The sequence below is a fragment of the Kogia breviceps genome, chromosome 6 (assembly GCF_026419965.1).
Source record: "Kogia breviceps isolate mKogBre1 chromosome 6, mKogBre1 haplotype 1, whole genome shotgun sequence".
Classification (NCBI taxonomy): Eukaryota; Metazoa; Chordata; class Mammalia; order Artiodactyla; family Physeteridae; genus Kogia; species Kogia breviceps.
The window spans coordinates 57,424,595-57,448,061 of NC_081315.1; the positions used below are offsets into that span (position 1 = coordinate 57,424,595).

General features: G+C 36.6%; 1 protein-coding gene across 2 annotated transcripts; it reads right to left on the reverse strand.

Moving 5' to 3' along the window:
* Window positions 1-20,240: 20,240 nt before the first annotated feature.
* CXCL11 (C-X-C motif chemokine ligand 11) lies at window positions 20,241-23,235 on the reverse strand. Of its 2 annotated transcripts, none has more exons than XM_059066891.2 (4): window positions 23,108-23,235; window positions 21,860-21,986; window positions 21,678-21,750; window positions 20,241-21,440 (listed from the first exon to the last, which is right to left on the reverse strand). In XM_059066891.2, exons 1-4 carry the CDS (start codon window positions 23,166-23,168, stop codon window positions 21,399-21,401), a joined length of 303 nt encoding a protein of 100 aa, XP_058922874.1. In that variant the 5' UTR covers window positions 23,169-23,235; the 3' UTR covers window positions 20,241-21,398. The 2 variants fall into 2 exon arrangements, with proteins under 2 accessions (XP_058922874.1, XP_058922873.1); XM_059066890.1 differs by having other exon boundaries at window positions 21,425-21,436; window positions 23,108-23,168.
* Between the last annotated feature and the right edge of the window lie 232 nt (window positions 23,236-23,467).

The following is a 23,467-nucleotide window of genomic DNA, read 5'->3' on the forward strand; positions in this document are numbered from 1 at the left end:
TGGCATCAGGCCAAAAGAAACAGTCTGCTCTAACAGACTTGTTACAGACCCATTTAGAAAAAGCTTTTCCGGGAAACTAATGTGCTTAGTAGAAATTTCCCAAAAAGCGAGCAGGAGGAGTTCGATGATTTCTGTAGACTGGGAATCCCCTCAGCTGATTTACATTACACCTTGGAAAGGCTGGGAGAGGAGGGCAGAGCTTTGCTTTTTATAGTATTGACTGAGTTGCAAAAAGATTCTCTTAGTTAGCAGTGTCTGGTAATACTGGCTACATGCTTGTGAGTTACCGATGTGTCTCATCATTCACAACCAGGGTAAAGTTGGTGATGTATACTTAAAATCATCATGCTTGGGAAAGCCTGAGAATAGCTTCTGTTTGTGCACCTATTCAGACCATGCAGCGTTTTGCTTTTCTCACACTTGACGGCATGATGAGATGGGCTGGGAATCTATAGATAACAGTATATAGTTTTGTATCTTACTTGCTCTATGGTCTTGGACAAACTGTTAGGTCTATCTATGCTTCAGTTTTCTTATTTTCAAATATGCATTGTGGTATCTAACCTACATTAGATACTCTAATTCTAAAGTATGACAGAATTCTAAAGATGACAGATTATTTAAAAATAATTAATAATATTTAACAAGTCTAAATGAAGTTTTCACTGGCCAACATTTCAAAAATATAGCCAGCTCTCTGGCCAAGTATTAGCTTATCTCCTAGGTGCAACAGATAGTATTTTCTCTCTGGATGATGTAGTTATTCATGTGATCAGATGTGTCTGTTAGTCTACAGCATTGACCAGCCATAGCAGGCCTCTCCTGGTGGAACTGAGGGCTGGAATCATGAAGCATTTCCTTCTTAGGAAAGGGCTTATTTAGGTAACCTGTTTTATCTTTGATGAATAAGAGTACACTGTGAATTTACAAAACAAGACACAGATGCCCTTTTTTCACTTCTCTTCTTTGTGCTATATAGGTCCTAAAAACAAAACAAAGAAAGAAAAAAAGAAAGAAAGAAATTCAAGCCATAAGAATTGGAAGGGAAGAAATAAAATTTTGCCTAGAAGATTTTCTGCATAGAAACCCCCCCAATTTACTAAGTTTTAGAAATAATAGAATTTATCAAAGTGGATACCTAGAAGATCAATGTACTATGCTTTCTACATCAATAACAAAATAATTTTCGTGTCATTTTATTAAAAATTTACAGAAGCAACAATAAGTACTTAAAAACAAAATACTGGGCTTCCCTGGTGGCGCAGTGGTTAGGAGCCCGCCTGCCGATGCAGGGGACGCGGGTTCGTGCCCCGGTCCGGGAGGATCCCGCATGCCGCAGAGCGGCTGGGCCCGTAAGCCATGGCCGCTGAGCCTGCGCGTCCGGAGCCTGTGCTCCGCAACGGGAGAGGCCACAACAGTGAGAGGCCCGCGTAGTGCAAAAAAAAAAAAAAAGAAAAGAAAAAAAGAAAAAAAAAAATACTTAGGAAGGAATGAAACTAACAAAAGGCAAGATTTATTTGCAGAATATGCAGATGACTTTTTCTAAAAGAATGTAATGTAAAATAATGTTGAGATTCAATACAGAAAGATTACCCTTTTGATAAAGTTAAGCAAAACTAAAGTTAAATAATACTTTGTTGAGCTGTGTGTGTATAAATAAAACTAATTTTAAAAAGCAAGGGAGTGATAGGTGCACAACAATGTGAATGTACTTAATGCCACTGAACTGACACTTCAAAATGTTTAAGACAGGGACTTCCCTGGTGGTGCAGTGGTTAAGAATCTGCCTGCCAATGCAGGGGACACAGGTTTGATCCCTGGTCCGGGAAGATCCCACATGCCACGGAGCAACTAAGCCCCTGTGCCACAACTACTGAGCCTGCGCTCTAGTGCCCTTGAGCTGCAACTACTGACCCACACGCCTAGAGCCTGTGCTCTGCAACAAGAGAAGCCACAGCAATGAGAAGCCCGTTCACTACAACAAAGAGTAGTCCCCGCTCGCCACAACTAGAGAAAGCCCGCATGCAGCAGCGAAGACCCAACGCAGCCAAAAGTGAAGGAAGGAAGGGACGGAGGGAGGGAAGAAGGAAGGAAGGAAAAAATGTTTAAGATAGTAAAATGTTATGTGTATTTTACCAAAATATTTTTTAACATCTTTATTGGAGTATAATTGTTTTACAGTGTTGTGTTAGTTTCTGCTGTATAACAAAGTGAATCATCTATATGCATACGTATATCCCCATATCCCCTCCCTCTTACGTCTCCCTCCCACCCTCCTTATTCCACCCCTCTAGGTGGTCGCAAAGTACCAAGCTGATCTCCCTGTGCTATGTGGCTGCTTCCCAATAGCTATCTATTTTACATTTGGTAGTGTATATATGTCAGTGCTACTCTCTTACTTTGTCCCAGCTCACCCTTCCCCCTCCCTGTGTCCTCAAGTCCATTCTCTACATCTGTGTCTTTATTCCTGTCCTGCTCCTAGGTTCATCAGAACCATTTTTTTTTTAGATTCCGTATATATGTGTTAGCATACGGTATTTGTTTTTCTCTTTCTGACTTACTTCACTCTGTATGACAGACTCTAGGTCCATCCACCTCACTACAAATACCTCAATTTCGTTTCTTTTTATGGCTGAGTAATATTCCATTCTATATATGTGCCACATTTTCTTTATCCATTCATCTGTCGATGGACACTTAGGTTGCTTCCATGTCCTGGCTGTTGTAAATAGAGCTGCAATGAACATTGTGGTACATGACGCTTTCTGAATTATGTTTTTCTCAGGGTATAAGCCCAGTAGTGGGATTTCTGGGTTGTATGGTGGTTCTATTTTTAGTCTTTTAAGGAACCTCCATATTGTTCTCTGTAGTGGCTGTACCAATTTACATTCCCACCAACAGTGCAAGAGTGTTCCCTTTTCTCCACACCCTCTCCAGCATTTATTGTTTGTAGATTTGTTTGATGATGGCCCTTTTGACTGATGTGAGGTGATACCTCATTGTAGTTTTGATTTGCATTTCTCTAATGATTGGTCATGTTGACCCTCTTTTTATGTGTTTGTTGGCAATCTGTATATCTTCTTTGGAGAAATGTCTATTTAGGTCTTCTGCCCATTTTTGTATTGGGTTGTTGGTTTTTTTGATATTGAGCTGCATGAGCTGCTTGTAAATTTTGGAGATTAATCCTTTGTCAGTTGCTTCATTTGCAAATATTTTCTCCCATTCTGAGGGTTGTCTTTTCGTCTTGTTTATGGTTTCCTTTGCTGTGCAAAAACTTTTAAGTTTCATTAGGTCACATTTTTTTGTGTGTGTTTTTATTTCCATTTCTCTAGGAGGTGGGTCAAAAAGGATCTTGCTGTGATTTATGTCATAGAGTGTTATGCCTATGTTTTCCTCTAAAGGTTTTATAGTATCTCGCCTTACATTAAGGTCTTTAATCCATTTTGAGTTTTTTTTTGTGTATGGTTTTAGGAAGTGTTCTAATTTCATTATTTTACATGTAGCTGTCCAATTTTCCCAGCACCACTTATTGAAGAGGCTGTCTTTTCTCCATTGTATACTCTTGCCTCCTTTATCAAAGTTAAGGTGACCATATGTGCATGGGTTTATCTCTGGGCTTTCTATCCTGTTCCATTGATCTATATTTCTGTTTTTGTGCCGGTACCATACTGCCGTGATTACTGTAGCTTTGTAGTATAGTCTGAAGTCTGGGAGCCTGATTCCTCCAGCTCTGTTTTTCTTTCTCAAGGTTGTTTTGGCTATTTGGGCTCTTTTGTGTTTCCATACAAATTGTGCATTTTTTGTTCTAGTTCTGTGAAAAATGCCGTTAGTAGTTTGATAGGGATTGCATTGAATCTGTAGATTGCTTTGGGTAGTATAGTCACTTTCACAATGTTGATTCTTCCAATCCAAGAACATAGTATATCTCTCCATTTGTTTGTATAATCTTTAATTTCTTTCATCAGTGTCTTAAAGTTTTCTGCATACAGGTCTTTTGTCTCCTTAGGTAGGTTTATACCTAGGTATTTTATTCTTTTTGTTGCAGTTGTAAATGGGAATGTTTCCTTAATTTCTCTGTCAGATTTTTCATCATTAGTTTATAGGAATGCCAGAGATTTTTGTGCATTAATTTTGTATCCTGCTACTCTACCAAAATCATTGATTAGCTCTAGTAGTTTTCTGGTAGCATCTTTAGGATTCTCTCATGTCATCTGCAAACAGTGACAGTTTTCCTCTTTGGATTCCTTTTTATTTCTTTTTCTTCTCTGATTGCTGTGGCTAAAACTTCTAAAACTATGTTGAATAATAGTGGTGAGAGTGGCAACCTTGTCTTGTTCCTGATCTTAGAGGAAATGGTTTCAGTTTTTCACCATTGAGAACGATATTGGCTTTGGGTTGTCATATAGCCTTTATTATGTTGAGGTAGGTCCCTCTATGCCTACTTTCTGGAGAATTTTTATCATAAATGGGTGTTGAATTTTGTTGAAAGCTTTTTCTGCATCTATTGAGATGATCAGATGTCTTTTCTACTTCAGTTTGTTGATATGGTGTATCACATTGATTGATTTGCATATATTGAAGAATCCTTGTATTCCTGTCATAAACCCCACTTGATCATTGTGTATGATCCTTTTAATGTGCTGTTGGATTCTGTTTGCTAGTATTTGAGGATTTTTGCATCTATGTTCATCAGTAATATTGGCCTGTAGTTTTCTTTTTTTGTGACATCTTTGTTTGGTTTTGGTATCAGGGTGATCGTGGCCTCACAGAATGAGTTTGGGAGTGTTCCTCCCTCTGCTCTATTTAGAAGAGTTTGAGAAGGATAGATGTTATCTCTTCTCTAAATGTTTGATAGAATTCACCTGTGAAGCCATCTGGTCCTGGGCTTTTGTTTGTTGGAAGATTTTTAATCACACTTTCAATTTCAGTGCTTGTGATTGGTCTGTTTATATTTTCTATTTCTTCTTGGTTCAGTCTCAGGAGGTTGTTACCACAATTTTTAAAAAAGCAAAGGAAGAATAAACACAATTCAGGATAGTGATTGTCTTGGGGTTGGAAGAGGCAAGGGAATAGGATAGGGAAGGAGCACATAGCTATATTTTAAGTTATTATTAATGTTCTAGTTCTTGATTTGGGTCGTGAGTTCATGAGTCTTCACTGTATTACAAACATGATATATGCATGCATGGATCAGAGATGACAATATGTGTATCATCAACTAAAATGATTAATCCAAATCTGTACACCAAATCTGTTGTCCATTAAAAAATAATTGACCGTAAACTTCTCATTTCGGCACAGGAGTGAGAGTAAGTTTTAGATTCCTGGTTCCTCCTTTGGAGAGAAGCAAAAGGAATGTGGCATAAATATGCCACTGCTTTTCTGAGTTATTTTTTATCTTAAAAATTGGCAAGTTTCCAAGACACTCTATTAAATTGCAGCAATATCTTGGCCTAACAGAGCAACAAATGAATTTACATCAGCGTGCTATTCAGAGAGGGACATTGAGTTGTATTAATCCAGAGATCAAAGAACTGGAGAGGGAGAAATGGCAAGATATGGCTAGTGCATTAAATTGAATAGTTGAGATGGTAGGAGATAAAACCAGAGGATTGGCAGAGAAGAGAGGGAGGTGGGAATTGGTTTCCTTTCCTTTTCCTTTCTTCCCCCTGCCCTGCCCCTCCAGTATATATCTATTTCCCCCTGTGTCTCTTTCTTTTTTTCACTTTCTTTCTTCAGCTCTCTTTTCCCCTTCTTTCTCTCTCTTTTTTTTCTCTTTCTCTCTGTCTCTGTCTCATTTTCTTTCTTCATGACCCCAGTAGGGCAGGAAGACTCTGGATTAAAGTGTATTGACAAATCCCAATACAGGGGACTCTCAAGTTATGCATGGTTCTTAAGACAAAGAGTCTGAAGGATGACTGGTTTCCATAATAAATGTCTGCATAACTGCATAGCACAGGGAGATCAGCTCAGTGCTTTGTGACTACCTAGAAGGGTGGGATAGGGAGGGTGGGAGGGAGATGCAAGAGGGAGGAGATATGGGAATATATGTATATGTATAGCTGATTCATATGTATAGCTTTGTTATAAAGCAGAAACTAACACACCATTGTAAAGCAATTACACTTCAATAAAGATAATTTTTAAAAAGTCTGTGTAAGCTGCTTAGTATTAGAATTTATTTTACAAAAATATATTAAAATTAGTATTTACTATATGTTTTCTTTTTTGCTTTGCTGTTTTTTAAAATTTACCTTATTTAATTTTAATGACCACTCTGTAAGGTGTACCTGTTTTATAGTAAGCTAAAATGGGGTTCCATAGCAAGAGCACACTCAGGCAGTCTAACTCCAGAGTCTAACCTCTGTACTATATTGCTTCTGTGAATTGTTTTTGTCATCAGCCTCTGTGGACAAAATCTTTGACATCAGTCAGCAGATCAGGGCAGCTGGTCATCTTAAATTAGTAGCATCATTTGTCCCTCAGGAAGAAGCAGGGTCTGTTGCTGAATCTGCCTGAGGAGGATCAAGAGGAGTGTATATCAGACAGGGACCTGGGAGGAAATGGGGGTATACTCAGCTGGACTTCAGAAAAGAATTTAACGAAGGTGTGGGCAGGAATAAAGAAGCCAACAAGAGATATTGAGGGCATCCAGAAAGCAGCTGTTATCATCTGTCAGAAAGAGGCAAGGTAAGGAAAGGATGTTACTGGAACCTAGTGATAAGCCTATTACATATTAACATAAAAACGTATTTTATGAAAATAGCTATATTTTCCAAACAAAAAACATTTAGTGAAAAGAGTAGCATTGTTTTACATTTCTGGAAATCTCTTTAATGTCTGGCTTAATAAAGATAGGTAGATTCTCATATCTTCTTCTACATTTAATTTGTTATTACATGCCATGTAGCCTCTGGGAAACTGGTGAGAGAATGAGAATAAAAAAGACAATTTTTTTTTTTTTTTAAAGAAACTGTCTTTTAAGTTTTTGATCCTCTTCAGCCTCTATTTGGATTTCTTTTTCTTTTTTTAAAAATTTAATTTAATTTTTATTTTATACTGGAGTATAGTTGATTTACATTGTTATGTTAGTTTCAGGTGTACAGCAAGGTAATTCAGTTATACATATACATACATACATTCTTTTTCAGATTCTTTTCCCATATAGGGTATTACAGAATATTGAGTAGAGTTCCCTGTGCTATACAGTAGGTCCTTGTTGATTATCTGTTTTATATATAGTCGAGTGTATATGTTAATCCCAGCCTCCTAATTTATCCCTCCCCCCCCCCACCTTTCCCCTTGGGAAACCATAAGTCTGTTTCTGTTTTGTATATAAGCTCACTTGTATCATTTTTATATATTCCACATATAAATGATATCACATGATATTTGAGAAAGACAAAATAACATCTTAATATTATTATGAAAATAGTTTTGACTTTACAGATTTTCTGAAAGTGTCTCAAGGACTCTTTAGAAAGTAGGGGGTAGGGAGAGTGTCACACTTTGAGAACTGCTGTTTTATAATATAGTATATTATAGCATAGTATGATCTGTGCTCATTCAACCCTTTCATAGTTGTTACAGAGTGAGCAATTAAGACTGACTATAAAGCACATGTATGATATTCAGTGATTTGTTTATTAGAACCTTTAATGCAAAATTAAAAAACAGAACAGTGATGATGAAAGAATTTAATGAAAAAATATAAATGATACACAAGTAGTGATATACACTATCACTACTATAAATCAGAAAATCACAAGTATTTGAAAAACCTGTGAGTGTTTAAGAGCATTGTTCGATACAACATATGCCATTTATACAGATGTGAGGATCACTTACTTTACAACTAGAAGACCACTTCATGCATAATTTGGTGAAAACCATTTGGTCTCTGGTGCTCTAGGCACCAAGAGTCCTATTTTACTAGCAAGTATTGAGCACCTGCCAAGGTACTGTACCATGGATGTTACAGGAGTACAAGTAACTATGACATAGTCTCAGTCCTGAAAAAGAAGTATTGTAAGATAACCATTGGCTGACAACCAGCCATGGAAGCTCAGAGACTGTCAAAGAGATCCCATGATTGCTGAAAGAAGTCTTGGAATCTTCTAAGAGAGGAAGACCATTGTAAGCAGATGAGAGGAACGGTGTGTTATAGTGGAAGTAGTAAGATCCATTCTATAGTGTATGTGTGGGATACCTCAGGAAGGATATGGCAGGTAGCTCTTGAACAGAGTCTTGAAAGATGAGTAGGTATTCGACAAGTGGATAAAGGAGAAGGACATTTCAGATAGAAAATAGCATGGAAATGGCAAATAATTGAATATTACTGGTGTAGAAAGTTCAACGAGGTAACAATTAGAAGCAGCATCAGAGAGATAGGCTAAGCAATGTGGACTTTATTCTGAAGGCAATGAGAAGGTATTGAAAGGTTTTTAAAGGAGAGTAGTATCAGATTCACATTTTAGAAGATGTCAGAGAAAACCAGAGCTGAACAATAGTTAAAGCAGAAAAACAGATTTTGTTCAGGAACTATTGTAATAGGGGGAAAAGAGACCTCAGTATAGAACTGAGTTCAATTCTGAGTACTGCATGGAATAGTAGGGATTTATAGCCAAGGAGTGAGACTGTGTGTGTGTGAGAAGGGGAGCTGGGGATTAGTGGATGGAAAATTATGAAGGTAATAGGGTAATTTTTGCTAAACTGACCTAATAGGATTCTTGCTGAAGGCAAGCCAGAGTTATCAGATGTCACTGGGGGATGGTGGGAGATGAGGAGTTTGACCAGATATCAAGAGTGATTAGATATCAAGGGTGGGGGATTCTTGCTAAACTGACTTAGCAGGATTCTGGCTAAAACTCCATTCTCCAAAGACAAGGAAACCTACTTTACAAGAGGGTTCAGAGGAGCAAACTAAAAATTGGTCAAGGAGAGAGTCTGTCAAAAGTTAACTTTGGAACACTGTTGGAAGATGAGGCAGGTAGATGGAGGTTCTTACGGTAGTCTGGATAAGAGCTAACTGGGGACAACTAATCTTTACTCATAGAGGTAGGAGTGAAAAGGATGAATTAAATAAATTTAATGTGATATGGATTGTACATTCATGTAATGCTATTTGGACAGGTGCTGTATATGAATGACAGGAGATTCCTACATCCTTGCTTTGCTTCCTATTATCTTTTTTAATGGGCTGAATGGAATATATGTGTGTGAAGTGTGTGTGTGTGTGTGTGTGTGTGTGTGTGTGTGTGTAGATATAGATGTATTTGTTGTTGGATTGACATACGTATTAAAGGCTTTTTTTTTTTTTTGGCTGTGCCGTGCAGCCTGTGGGATCTTAGTTTCCCAACCAGGGACGGAACCCATGCCCCCTGCAGTGGAAACGTGGAGTCCTAACCACTAGACCACCATGGAATTACCCTAAAGGCAATATAAATGATTTTAGTTTCAGGATCTTGTGACAACTTGGGGTGTGAAGAAACCAGGGCAGGAAGGCCATAGGCATATGGCTTTATTGAAGAGAGGCCCACAGTCATGGTAGAGGTAGAGGTAGGGACAGACCTCGTATTTTTTGGGGAACTGCCATAGATGACAGAGAATAATGTACCTTGAAATAGAGTGCTATGTTCCTGAATTTATGCATTTGGGAGGATAGACAATCATTTGGGGGAGGAGATAACTATAAAAGATATATATATATATATGATAACTGTGGTGAGAGCACTGTAAAAGTAAAGGTGTTTTGAAAAGTATGGTACATTTCCCCTCTCCCATAAATCAGAGATTTAAATAATGTAAATATGAATTTTATGAATATTTTGTTCCATTTTGAATTAGAAGCTTTAGAAAAGGTCTAGTTTTAATTTTGATTCATTGTTGTCTTTTTGGGGATGAGGAATCTTAAGTATATAGTTCAATAGTGCATGTTATTCCATATTTTAAATCATCATTTTTTTCCCTGTTTCAAGAGGTAAATTTTACTCACACTGTTAAAAAAAAAAAAAAAGCACATATAAAGATACTCACCATTGCTTTGTGTTAGAAAAATGCAAATCAAATGTACAAAGAAGCATCACCTAGAACCACTCAGAATGGCCATCATCACAAAGTCTACAAACAAGAAATACTTGAGAGGGTGTGGCGAAAAGGAAAGCCTATTACGCTATTGGTGGGAATGCCATTTGGTAACAGCCACCATGGAGCACAGAATGGAGGTTACCAGGGGATGGGGGGGGAGGGATAAAATGGAAATTGGGATTGACATATACAAACTACTGTATATAAAAGAGACAACATATAAGGACCTACTTATATAGCACAGGGAGCTCTACTCAGTACTCTGTAATGACCTATATGGGAAAGGAATCTAAAAAGGAGTGGATATATGTACATGTATAACTGATTCATTTTGCTGTGCAGCAGAAAGCAACACAACATTGTAAATCAACTATACTCCAAAAAAATTGAAACTGAAGTGAAATGAAATGAAACAAAATAAAACAAAATAAAATAGAGCTACCAGATGACCTAGCAAGTTCACTCCTGTGTGCATATCTGGAGAAAAGCATAAATTGAAAAGATGCATCTTCCCCAGTGTTCACTGCAGCACTGTTTACAATAGCCAAGACATGGAAGCAACCAAAAGGTCCATTGACATATGAATGGGTAAAGAATATGTGGTACATATGTACAATGGAATATGACTCAGCCATAAAATAGAACAAAATAATGCCATTTGCAGTAACATGGGTGGACCTGGAGATGATCACACCAAGTGAAGCAAGTCAGAGTAAGACAAATACCTTATGGTATCACTTATAGGTGGAATCCCAAAATTGATACAAATGAACTAACTTACAAAACAGAAACAGACTCACAGACTTAGAAAACAAACTTATGGTTACCAAAGGGGAAAGATGGGGGGATAGGGATAACTCAGGAACTTAGGGTGAACATGAAAACACTACTATACATAAGATAGATAAGCAACAAGGACCTGCTGTATAGCACAGGGAACTCTACTCAATATTCTGGGAATACCTTTATCAGAAAAGAATCTGAAAAAGAATGAATATATGCATATAAGTAACTGAATCCCTTGTTGTGCATCTGAAATAACACAACATTGTAAATCAACTATACTCCAATAAAATTTAAATTAAAAAATAAAATCACCTATACTTCAAAAGAAAAAAAATAGTTAACATATATTTTTATGGATTGATAGCTTACTTTTTAGTGCTCAATGTTATTCCATTCCCAGAATATATTAATCTATATTGTTTCATTCATCTGTTGAAGGACACCTTAGTTTCATTCACATTTTGGCAATATTGAATAAGGTGCTATAAATATCCATATGCAGGTTTTTGGATGTATTTTTTTTTTTTAATTATGTGCTAGTAATCTGCTTCATTTTATTTATTTATTTATTTATGGCTGTGTTGGGTCTTCGTTTCTGTGTGAGGGTTTTCTCTAGTTGTGGCAAGTGGGGGCCACTTTTCATCGCAGTGCGCAGACCTCTCACTATTGCAGCCTCTCTTGTTGCGGAGTACAGGCTCCAGACGCGCAGGCTCAGTAATTGTGGCTCACAGGCCCAGTTGCTCCATGGCACGTGGGATCTTCCCAGACCAGGGCTCGAACCCATGTCCCCTGCATTGGCAGGCAGATTCTCAACCACAGTGCCACCAGGGAAGCCCTGGATGTATGTTTTAAACTTCTTTCAGTATATATCCATGAGAACACTTGCTGGTTTGTACGGTAAGAGAATGTTCAATATTATAGCAAGTGTCAATCAGACTACCAAAGTAACTATTATTTTTCATTTCCACCAATAACAAATGAGATTTCCTAGTCTTCTACGTCTTTTACAGCATTTGTTCTTGTCATTGTTCACATTTTGGCCATTCTAAGTGTGACATAGTGGTATATAATTATATTTTAAGTTTGCTTTTTAATGGCAGCATGTAATCTGGATTATTCTTCCATATACTTATATGCAAAGTGTCTATTTTCTTTGGTGAGATGTTCATAAAGTATATTGGTCCACATTTTATTTATGCTGCTTTTTTTTTTCTACCCAATCTGTATTTATTTTATTTCTTTTCATGCCTTATTGCATTAGCATGGACTTGGAGTAAAACATTGAAAAGGAGTGATGAAAGGAAACATCCTTGCTTTTTACCTGAACTTAGTGGAAAATCTTCACGTTTTTTACCATTAATCATGATGTAAGATAAAAGTTTTTTGTAGATTTTTTTGTTATCAACTTGAGAAAGCCTCAGTCTGTTTCCTTAATGAGAGTTTTTTATGAAGAATGGGTGTTGGATTTTTTCAAAGGTTTCTGAAAATCTGTTGATATGCTGATGATTGTCTTCTTTAGGGTGTTGATATGATGGATATAATTATTTGATTTTAGAATATTGAAACAGATTTGCATACCTGGGATTAATCCCTCTCATTTATGATAAAAAATTCTCTCAAAATATTGTTGAATTCAATTTGTTAATATTTTGTTGAGGATTTTTGCATCAATGTTCCTGAGAGAACATCGATTGGTCAGTAGCTTTCTTTACTATTCATATTTTCCTCTGAGTTTGGATATTGTGGTTTTCATGTCAGACATTCATTTGGGGAAATTCTCAGTCTTTTTAAAAAATATTTTCTGTTCTTTATTATCTTTATTCTCCTCCTGCCATACCCATTATGTACATTTCTCACAGATATTTCTCCTCAGCCAGCTCTTTGACTGCTTTTTTTTTGGATTCCACATATAAGCAATATCATACGACATTGTCCCTCTGTGTCTGACTCGCTTCACTCAACATAACAATCTCTAGGTCCATCCATGTTGCTGCACAACCCTTCATTGTTAAGGATAACTCTCAATTTTTTCCAGTGTTGTCAGCAGTTCTTTCTGGCAGACGTGATAACACTTTTTAAACAGGGATATTGAGACCAAGGCTCCTGACCTCTGACATGTTGACCTTCAAATGGAAAAATCCTTTCTCTGTGTGAATAAAGGTGGCCTTCGAGGTCCAGGTTTCAGGGAACTGGACCGGGGTCCCAAGGATTGTTGTGGCTTCAGCCGGTGGGGTCCCTCCAGAGCTGGAAGCCTCAGTGAGGCCACCCTCCCATTGGGCTCCAGAGCAGCTCAGTGACAGCAGAGGGAAGAGACCCCGAGCCAGGAGTTCCAGCACTGCAGAAACGCGGGCTCCATTCGGGTGCTGGGGATGGGGCTATATCACCATTTAGTTTTCTTCAGGCTCTTACTGACAATTTGTCTTTTCTTTGTGAACAATATACAGAAGAAAGCTAAATCATTATCTATGGGAAATTATATGAAGCCTGTAATTTACCTCAGGGCATTTCCAATATATACTAGCAGTTTATTGAGCAGCTAGCACCAAGCAAGTGTATCTGCATTTATGGTGCTAGGATTTCCAGCAAATGTAGTTGTCCTTCTTTGGTACTTAAGTGAAACTATAGTTGCAGTGTACATAATGATCTCAGTCTCAAATAAAATTTGTAGACAAGGCAAGAAGAAGCAACTAACTTTGTCTTGCCACCCACCTTCAGAAAACCCCACAAAATACCCAAACAGTTGTGTGTGTGAGAGTGTACTATTATACACCACACAGTGCATCAAATACATCATAAAGATTTAGATTTGTTGGTTCTGGAAATCTTTAAGGAACATATACTAAAGAGGTATATTAATTCTGTATGGGTATATTAAATACCATTCTCAGTAGCAAAAAATAATTAAATATAATCTTTCTTTTTCTACCAGTATTATCCAAAACTGCTTCATCTGTTTCAAAGCTCCTCTTGGTTAATTAGAAGAAACAGTTCTGAACTTCTAAATCACTGTGGATATTTGGCATCTCAGGTTCCATATATTTAAAACCCAACCTTCAGTTTTCTCTGCTAAACCACACCTTCCCCTGATCTATCTATTCCTGTTAGTGGCAGTACTTTTCTTTTAAACCTCAAAATCTCAGCTTCTTTTCTCGATTCCTTTCACTGCTTCTACTTCAAATTCAAATCCTTAGCATTTTCCTCGATTCCTTTCCTCAGCTTCAGCCTTCACATACAATCTATTACTAAGTCTTATTCTTTTTGCAGTGTAATCTCATTATATTTCCATTTTCACCATTACCACCTTATTTTAGCCATTATTATTTTTGTGGTAAAATACACATAACATAAAAGTTACCATTTTAACCATATAAAATTATAAAATTCAGTGGCATTAAGTACATTCACAGTGTTGTATGATCATCATTAGAATCTAGTTCCAGAACTTTTATCATCAACCCAAGCAGAAACTCTGGATCCATTAAGCAGTCTCTCCTCATTACCTCCTCCCTGTAGGCCCTGACAACTATTAATCTGCTTTCTGTTTCTATGGATTTGCCTATTCAGAGTATTTCATATAAATGCAATCATACAATATGTTTCCTTTTGCATCGGGCTTTTTTTTTTTTTTTTTTACTAAGTATGTTTTCAGGGTTCATCCATGTTGTAGCATGCATAGTATTTCATTCATCTAAATTTTAAAAAAATTTTATATTGGAGTATAGTTGATTTAAAATGTTGAGTTAGTTTCAGATGTACAGCAAAGTGATTCAGTTATACATATATCCTTTTTCAGATTCTTTTCCCATATAGGTTATTACAGAGTATTTATTTATTTATTTATTTTTTACTGGAGTATAGTTGCTCTACAATGTTGTGTCAGTTTCTGCTGTACAACGAAGTGAATCAGCCATATGTATACATATATCCCCATATCTCCTCCCTCTTGGACCTCCCTCCCACTCCCCCGTTCCTGCCCATCTAGTTTATCACAGAGCGTGGAGCTGAGCTCCCTGTGCTATACAACAGGTTCCCACTACCTATCAGTTTTACACATGGTAGTGTATATATGTCAATCCCAGTCTCCCAGTCCATCCCACCTCCCCGTCCCCGTCTTGTTATCCATACATTTGTTCTCCATGTTTTTGTCTCTATTTCTGCTTTGCAAATAAGTTCATATATACTATTTTTCCAGATTCCACATATATGCATTAATATGCGATATTTGTTTTTTTCTTTCTGACTTACTTCACTCTGTATGGCAGTCTCTAGGTCCATCCACATCTCTGCAAATGGCACAATTTCGTTCCTTTTTATGGCTGAGTAATATTCCATTGTATATATGTACTACATCTTCTTTATCCATTCCTCTGTTGATGGGCATTTAGGTTGCTTCCATGTCCTGGCTATTGTAAATAGTGCTGCACTGAACATTGGGGTTCATGTATCTTTTTGAATTATGGTTTTCTCAGGGTATGTGCCCAGGAATGGGATTGCTGGATCACATGGTAGTTCTGTTTTTAGTTTTTTAAGGAACCTCCATACTGTTCTCCATAGTGGCTGTATCAATTTACATTCCCACCAACAGTGCAAGAGTGCTCCTTTTTCTCCCCAGCCTCTCCAGCATTTATTTTTTGTAGATTTTTTTGATGATGGCCATTCTGACTGGTGTGAGGTGATACCTCATTATAGTTTTGATCTGCATTTCTCTAATAATTAGTGATGTTGAGCATCTTTTCATGTGTTTGTTGGCCACGTGTATGTCTTCTTTCAAAAAATGTTTGTTGAAGTCTTCTGCCCATTTTTTTGATTGGGTTGTTTGTTTTTTTTGATACTGAGCCACATGAGCTGTTTGTATGTTTTGGAGATTAATCCCTTGTCAGTTGCTTCATCTGCAAATATTTTCTCCCATTCTGAGTGTTATCTTTTCATCTTGTTTATGGTTTCCTTTGCTGTGCAAAAGCTTTTAAGTTTAATTGGTCCCATTTGTTTATTTTTGTTTTTATCTTCATTAGTCTAGGAGGTGGGTCAAAAAAGATCTTCCTGCGATTTATGTCAGAGTGTTTTTCCTATGTTTTCCTCTAAGAGTTTTATAGTGTCTGGATTTACATTCAGGTCTTTAATGCATTTTGAGCTTATTTTTGAGTATGTTGTTACAGAGTGTTCTAATTTCATTCTTTTAGATGTAGCTGTCCAGTTTTCCCAGCACCACTTATTGAAGAGACTGTCCTTTCTCTATTGTATATTCTTGCCTCCTTTGTCATAGATTAGTTGACCATATGTGCATGGATTTATCTCTGGGCTTTCTACCCTGTACCATTTATTTATATTTCTGTTTTAGTGCCAGTACCATACTGTCTTGATTGCTGTAGCTCTGTAGTATAGTCTGAAGTCAAGGAGCCTGATTCCTCCAGCTCCATTTTTCTTTCTCAAGATTGCTTTGGCTATTTGGAGTCTTTTGTGTTTCCATACAAATTTTAAAATCTTTTGTTCTATTTCTGTGAAAAATGCCATTGGTATTTTGATAGGGATTGCATAGAGTCTGTAGATTGCCTTGGGTAGTATAGTTGTTTTAATAATGTTGATTCTTACAGTCCAGAAACATGGTATATCTTACCATCTGTTTGTGTCATCTTCGATTTCTTTCATCAGTATCTTATAGTTTTCTGCATACAGCTCTTTTGCCTCTTTAGGTAGATTTATTCCTAGGTATTTTATTCTTTGTGATGTGATGGTAAATGAGACTATTTCTTTGTGATTTTTTTGTTGTTAGTGTATAGAAATGCAACAGATTTCTGTGTATTAATTTTGTATTTTGAAACTTTACTGAATTCATTTATGAGCTCTAGTAGTTTTCTGGTTGCATCTTTAGGACTTTTTTATGTATAGTAGTATCATGTCATCTGCAAACAGTGACAGTTTTATTTCTTCTTTTCCAATTTATATTCCTTTTATTTCTTTTTCTTCTCTGATTGCCATGGCTAGGACTTCCAAAACTATGTTGAATAATAGTGGTGAGAGTGGACATCCTTGTCTCGTTCCTGATCTTAGAGGACATTATTTCAGCTTTTCACTGTTGAGTGTGATGTTACCTGTTTTGTTACCTGATTTGTTATATATGGCCTTTATTATGTTGAGGTATGTTCCCTATGCCCCCACTTTCTGGAGAGTTTTTATCATAAATGGGTGTAATTTTGTCAAAAGCTTTTTCTGTGTCTATTGAGATGATCATATGGTTTTTATTCTTCAGTTTGTTAATGTGGTATATCACACTTATTTGTAGATATTGAAAAATCCTTGCATCCCTGGGATAAATTCCACTTGATTGTGGTGTATGATCCTTTTACTGTATTGTTGGATTCAGTTTGCTAGTATTTGTTGAGGATTTTTGCATCTATGTTCATCAGTGATACTGGCGTGTAATTTTCTTTTTCTTGTGGTATCTTTGTCTGGTTTTGGTATCAGGGTGATAGTGGCCTCATAGAATGAGTCTGGGTGTGTTCCTTTGCAAGTTTTTAGAATAGTTTCAGATGGATAGGTGTTAACTCTTCTCTAAATGTTTCATAAAATTCTCCTGTGAAGCCATCTGTCCTGGACTTTTGTTTGTTGGGAGTTTTTAATTTTTTTAAAATTTTTAAAATTTTTTATTTTTTTTAACATCTTTATTGGAGTATAACTGTTTTACAATAGTGTGTTAGTTTCTCCTTTACAACAAAGTGAAGCAGTTATACATATACATATGTTCCCATATCTCTTCCCTCTTGCATCACCCTCCCTCCCACCCTCCCTATCCCACCCCTCTAGGTGGTCACAAAGCACAGAGGTGATCTCCCTGTGCTATGTGGCAGCTTGTTGGGAGTTTTTTAAATCACAGTTTCAACTTTCACACTTGTGATTGGCCTGTTCATATTTTCTGTTTCTTCCTGGTTCAGTTTTGGGAGATTGTACCTTTTTGAGAATTTGTCTTATTTCCTTTTATTGTTACATTTTATTTCTATAGCAAGTGATGCTGATTTCACATGTACAGTAGTGAAAGTTTGCTTTTTATGCAAATGTAAGCAAAATAAAGGTGGTACACAGAAGTTGCTAAGGATAATGAAAATTGATCAGAAATATGGTAAAAAAAATTGTGATGATGGTATGAGAATGACCATATTTTGGTATATACAGACCTGAGCTATGGCAACATATTCCCTTTCCCAAGCTTTTCTAGTTCCAGTCAACCTTCTATACCATTCCCAGAATAATTTAGAATAACTTGGAATAACTTGGATAGGGTCATTCTCTTATTCATGAACATTTAATGAATCCCCATTTTATACGAAGTAAAATTCATGGTTGTTTAGCTAGACATTTGATGTCCTTCGTACTCACTTCAACTAAACTAATTTAATTATTATTTTCAAAGCTCACCTTATACTTTCCTACCATTGTGCATTCCTTCATGACATTCCTCTGCTATAAGTTCCCTTCCCCTTAGTTTCTTTTGCCATTCAGTCATTGTATTCTTAAATATTTGTCAAGGGGTCTGATATCTGCTAGGCATAGGACGACAGTATCTTTCTTACTGAGCTTACACTTGTGGGAGAGGAGATATTAAGTACAGGAATACTTCTTTACTTGCAACAAATAGTGTCATGAAAAGTAGAGTGTTCTGAAAACAAATAGGACACCTAATCTAGTTGAGATTGAAGGGGTTGTTTCAAAGATGACCACGTGGAGAAAATGTCACTTACGCTGAGATCTTACTGATGAATAGGCATTAGCTTAATGAAGGAGTGGGCTAAGGGAATAGTCTGTGCAAAGGTACTGAGGTGGGAAGGATCTTGGCTCAAGTATGTTAATTCATTCATATGTTTATTTTGCTGTGAAGAAATTTAAGTTTTATGTTGTTTCTCAATAATAATGTACTGGTCTATGCTACTTTACTTAAAAAAAATAAATATCTGAATCATATGTTTATTCTATGATATATAATGTGGATATATACTTTAAAAAACACCAAATTTATCATACAGCTCTTACTCAGTGAATTTTTTAATTTTTAAAGATACTCTTAAAAAAATCACTGTAGGGGCTTCCCTGGTGGCGCAGTGGTTGAGAATCCGCCTGCCGATGCAGGGGATACGGGTTCGTGCCCCAGTCCGGGAAGATCCCACATGCCGCGGAGCAGCTGGGCCCGTGAGCCATGGCCGCTGAGCCTGCACATCCGGAGCCTGTGCCCCGCAACGGGAGAGGCCACAACAGTGAGAGGCCCGCATACCACAAAAAAAAAAAAAAAAAAAAAAAAAAAAAAAAAAAAAAAAAAGAAAAAATCACTGTAAATAGTCAAATAATAGATCCAGGTTTTAAAACTCCAGGGAATTCATCTAGAAGTCCCATTTCTATGTAGAAATTTATATAGATTTATGATATATGCATATATAATATTTATACTACATATCTATATTATATACATCATAGAATAAACATATAATTGAGATATTTATTTATTTATATACAAATCCCCTAGGTAACATTTTGGTTTCTCATTATTGCTTGTAGGCACCAGTCAAAAAGTTAGTCAGTAGGAGGGCCTATTAGGTTCCAGGCAGCCTACTCTGCTATTTACTTTTCTGTCCATTCTCTGATCTGCTTTATGGTTGGCTCTTTGATATCGATGAGAAGGATACACCAAAGATGCATTTAAATTGTTCTTTTGTTTTCAAATAAACAGAAATACCTGATTTTTGGTAATTCTAAAATATTTTCATTTTTCAAATGTATAGTTGTCTATATAAACAGTGATGTAACAGCTAAGGTTTTTGGATACACGCAGAGAAACCAATTCTGGCTAGCTTCAGCAGGAAAGGAATGTAATTGGTAATTGAAGAAGCCACGGGAAGACTGAAGAATCAGACTTGGAAAGTGTACAAAACATAAGGGTGCTAGGTGGCAGGAAGGACTATAGCCAAAGTCATGCTACAGGAACGTGTTAGGAAGCCTCTACTATCAGACTTACACTGTTACTACTGCCACTTTAAATATTTCTTACTGATAGCATCTTTGTGGTGCTAGCTGGAGTTCAAAGTCTAGGGTAGGAGTGGTCTGGCTGAGACCTTGTTCTGGCTGCCAGAGAGAAACTTCTTCCTTTGGCTTCTACCTTTTGGCTTCCCACCAAAGCTCACATAATAAGAAATTTGCCCTGAGTAAGAAGGGGGTTTGAGCCTAGGAAGACCCTTTAAAAAAAGAGATAGCTGTCCTTCACAACTACTCATTAAAATATATTTCAAAACAATTCTGTGTGATGACAGGTAGCTGTATGCCTCTTGAAATACAAGGTAAAATTGTTCAAGGCATCTCACATTTCTTGAAAACATATAATTGTTTCTGATTTAAGAAGGGTTTAGTTTATTAGTGAAAAATTATTTTCTTTTCAAAGTGAAACTATCATAGATATCTCTAAATTTTATAGTACAAGCATGACAAAAATAGTTTAAATATGTATTTTTCTAAGAAAAAGAATCACAGGAAGTAAAGTAAAGGTGATTGCCAGATATGCACATATACTTATTTCAACATTTTTCTTTGGTAGAAAAAAGCATTTCATATTTAAAATGTGTTCAAAATATTAGTATAATTTATAACAGTAGATAAAACCAAAATTCACGGTAAACATACATCCTAATTGCTTCAAAATATCTCAGTGAAAAAAAAGGTTGTTAAAAAAAATCAAAGGCTTCCTTGGTTGAGCAGTGGTTAAGGATCCGCCTGCCAATGCAGGGGACACGGGTTCGAGCCCTGGTCCGGGAAGATCCCACATGCTGCAGAGCAACTAAGCCCGTGCGCCACGACTGCTGAGCCTGTGCTCTAGAGCCCACGGGCCACAACTACTGAAGCCCACATGCCGCAACTACTGAAGGCCATGCGCCTAAAGCCCATGCTCCGCAGCAAGAGAAGCCAGCGCACCGCAACGAAGAGTAGCCCCTGCTCGCCACAACTAGAGAAAGCCTGCATGCAGCAACGAAGACCCAATGCAGCCAAAAATAAATAAATAAAATAAATTTAAAAAAATCAAGACCAGAGCTACTAATTCTGTTATGAAATATTTGCACTCTTACCAGTTACCCTTAGCTTATAATTGTCTTCATAGTACATTTCATGAATTACAGGCTTTTTTATAAAACAAGAGGCGTTTAAGGACTTTTTCCAATTTTTAGGAAAAGGAATGTGGATTTGCATACAAAATATTTAGGGAATGTTCATAGATGCTTTTGACTTATGAGTCATGGTCTTGATTTCAGTAATAATACATCTTATAATATAAAATATAGGTCAAATACAGACAGATAACTTTTAGAGACAGAAATGTTTTCATAGCCACAGCAGAATAGTTACAAGCATCAAATCTAGAAAGTTTCCTAACTTAGAAATGCATGAATGTTCATTACAACAGGCAGGAGAAAGTCAGTTTCCTGTTGCAGAATTCTTATCCACATCAGTAGTCAGTTACACTTGTTCTAGGTTTTCAAATCCTCCTTTCCAGGACTTCACACTTTTTTATATTTTAAAAAATTCATTCTTTCAACTTTCTGTAACGAGAAGATGTGAGTTTTACAAACTTGGGCTGTTCTTGTTTCCCAGTGATTTAGGAGTTGACATGCAAAAACATACAGCAGGAAAGGGAAGCTAATTATAACCAGAGACCCTTTATCAAAACATTTACACAGGATCATAGCAAAACAATTCTGCAGTTGTCAATTTTATTTTTTCAAAAGATTTGTCTTGGATAAAATAGATTATAAAATGGAAGTAATCTGGTAACCTACCTTGATTATAACTTTTGCTTGCTTTGACTTGGTATTTAGGCATCTTCGTCCTTTATGTGTTTTCAGGGTGATACTGTTAAGGGAAGATCCAAAACAGTTTTTAAATTTTGGATGGAAAAACATAAGAAAAACAAAGCAAAAAAGCCACCACCATTGTTATCTTCAGTGAGTCCATTACTTACATAATTTCTGTTTTGTCACAGTTATTACTTGGGTAAATTATGGAGACTTTCTCAATATCTGCCACTTTCACTGCTTTTACTCCAGGGCCTGTGCAAAGACACCGTCCCCCTTTGAACATGGGGAAGCCTAGAACAGATCACAGCATCAGTTACTAATACATCTGATTGCAATCATATAGCTATGATTTATGTATAATCTTTTTTTTTAAACAACTTTATTTGAGTATAACTGTTTTACAATAGTGTGTTAGTTTCTCCTTTACAACAAAGTGAATCAGTTATACATATACATATGTTCCCATATCTCTTCCCTCTCGTGTCACCCTCCCTCCCACCCTCCCTATCCCACCCCTCTAGGTGGTCACAAAGCACAGAGGTGAACTCCCTGTGCTATGCGGCAGCTTCCCGCTAGCTATCTAACTTACATTCGGTAGTGTGTATATGTCCATGCCACTCTCTCACCTCGTCACAGCCCACCCTTCCCCCTCCCCATATCCTCAAGTCCATGCTCTAATAGGTCTGTGTTTTATTCCCATTCTACCACTAATCTCTTCATGACATTTTTTTTCTTAGATTCCATATATATGTGTTAGCATACGATATTTGTTTTTCTCCTTCTGACTTACTTCACTCTGTATGACAGACTCCAGGTCTATCCACCTCATTACAAATAACTCAGTTTCATTTCTTTTTATGGCTGAGTAATATTCCATTGTATTATGTATAATCTTGATTGAAGAATGTGGGCCAGGTTTTCATTAAGGCTAAAGATAGTAATTTGTCAAATAGCACTCAACACTGCTGTTACTGGGAAAGGAGCTTAAGTAGAAGTTGATAATCTTCTCTTTAAATTTGTAAGCAAACCATTAAAGAATAAGGGGAAGAATGAAAGATGTTTATTGGAGATCAAGCTTATTTGCCTCTTGCTTTTATGCTCAAGAATTTTTCCAGAAAGCTAATAACATTCTCATATAAAATCTTCCTAGCAGACATTTAAAACTATTGCCAAAGGCTCTTGCCAGATTTTGCAGCCAAATAAGAAATTCTATTAAATTTATCATCTCTAGTTTAAGTAATCATCTCTAGTATTTTAAACATTTCCAGTATTCTCTGCCAAACCTATAGTAACTTCTAATTTGTGAGGTTAAATAAAAATTTACTGTATCTTTTAGGATAAAAGTGGAAGAAAAGACATTTGAAGCATTAGAAAAGAAATTTATAGTTTGAGAAGTAAAAAGTACCATATACCTTGAACAATTGTAGCACAGAATATCACAGCCAGGACTGTAGCCATGCCCTTCATATTCATGTTTGTCTGTTGCTGCTGCTTTGGCTTTGATACTCTTCTTGGAGGGAGTAGAAATGCTGACCATGGAAGAGAAGTCTTAAGTGGCATATATAAGGCATTTTATACACCAGCAATCCTCTTACAGCAATAGGAATTTCCCTCCTTGAGTCATGTTCCTTTCTTCCAATAGTTTCTATTTTGTTCTCATCTAAATATTACTGTCCCTTCCTTTTGTTACAGGGTTGAAAGTAATACGAATGTGAAAGTGCTTTGTAGATAATAAAGTGCTGTATAAATATAGAATAGAGTACACCCATATG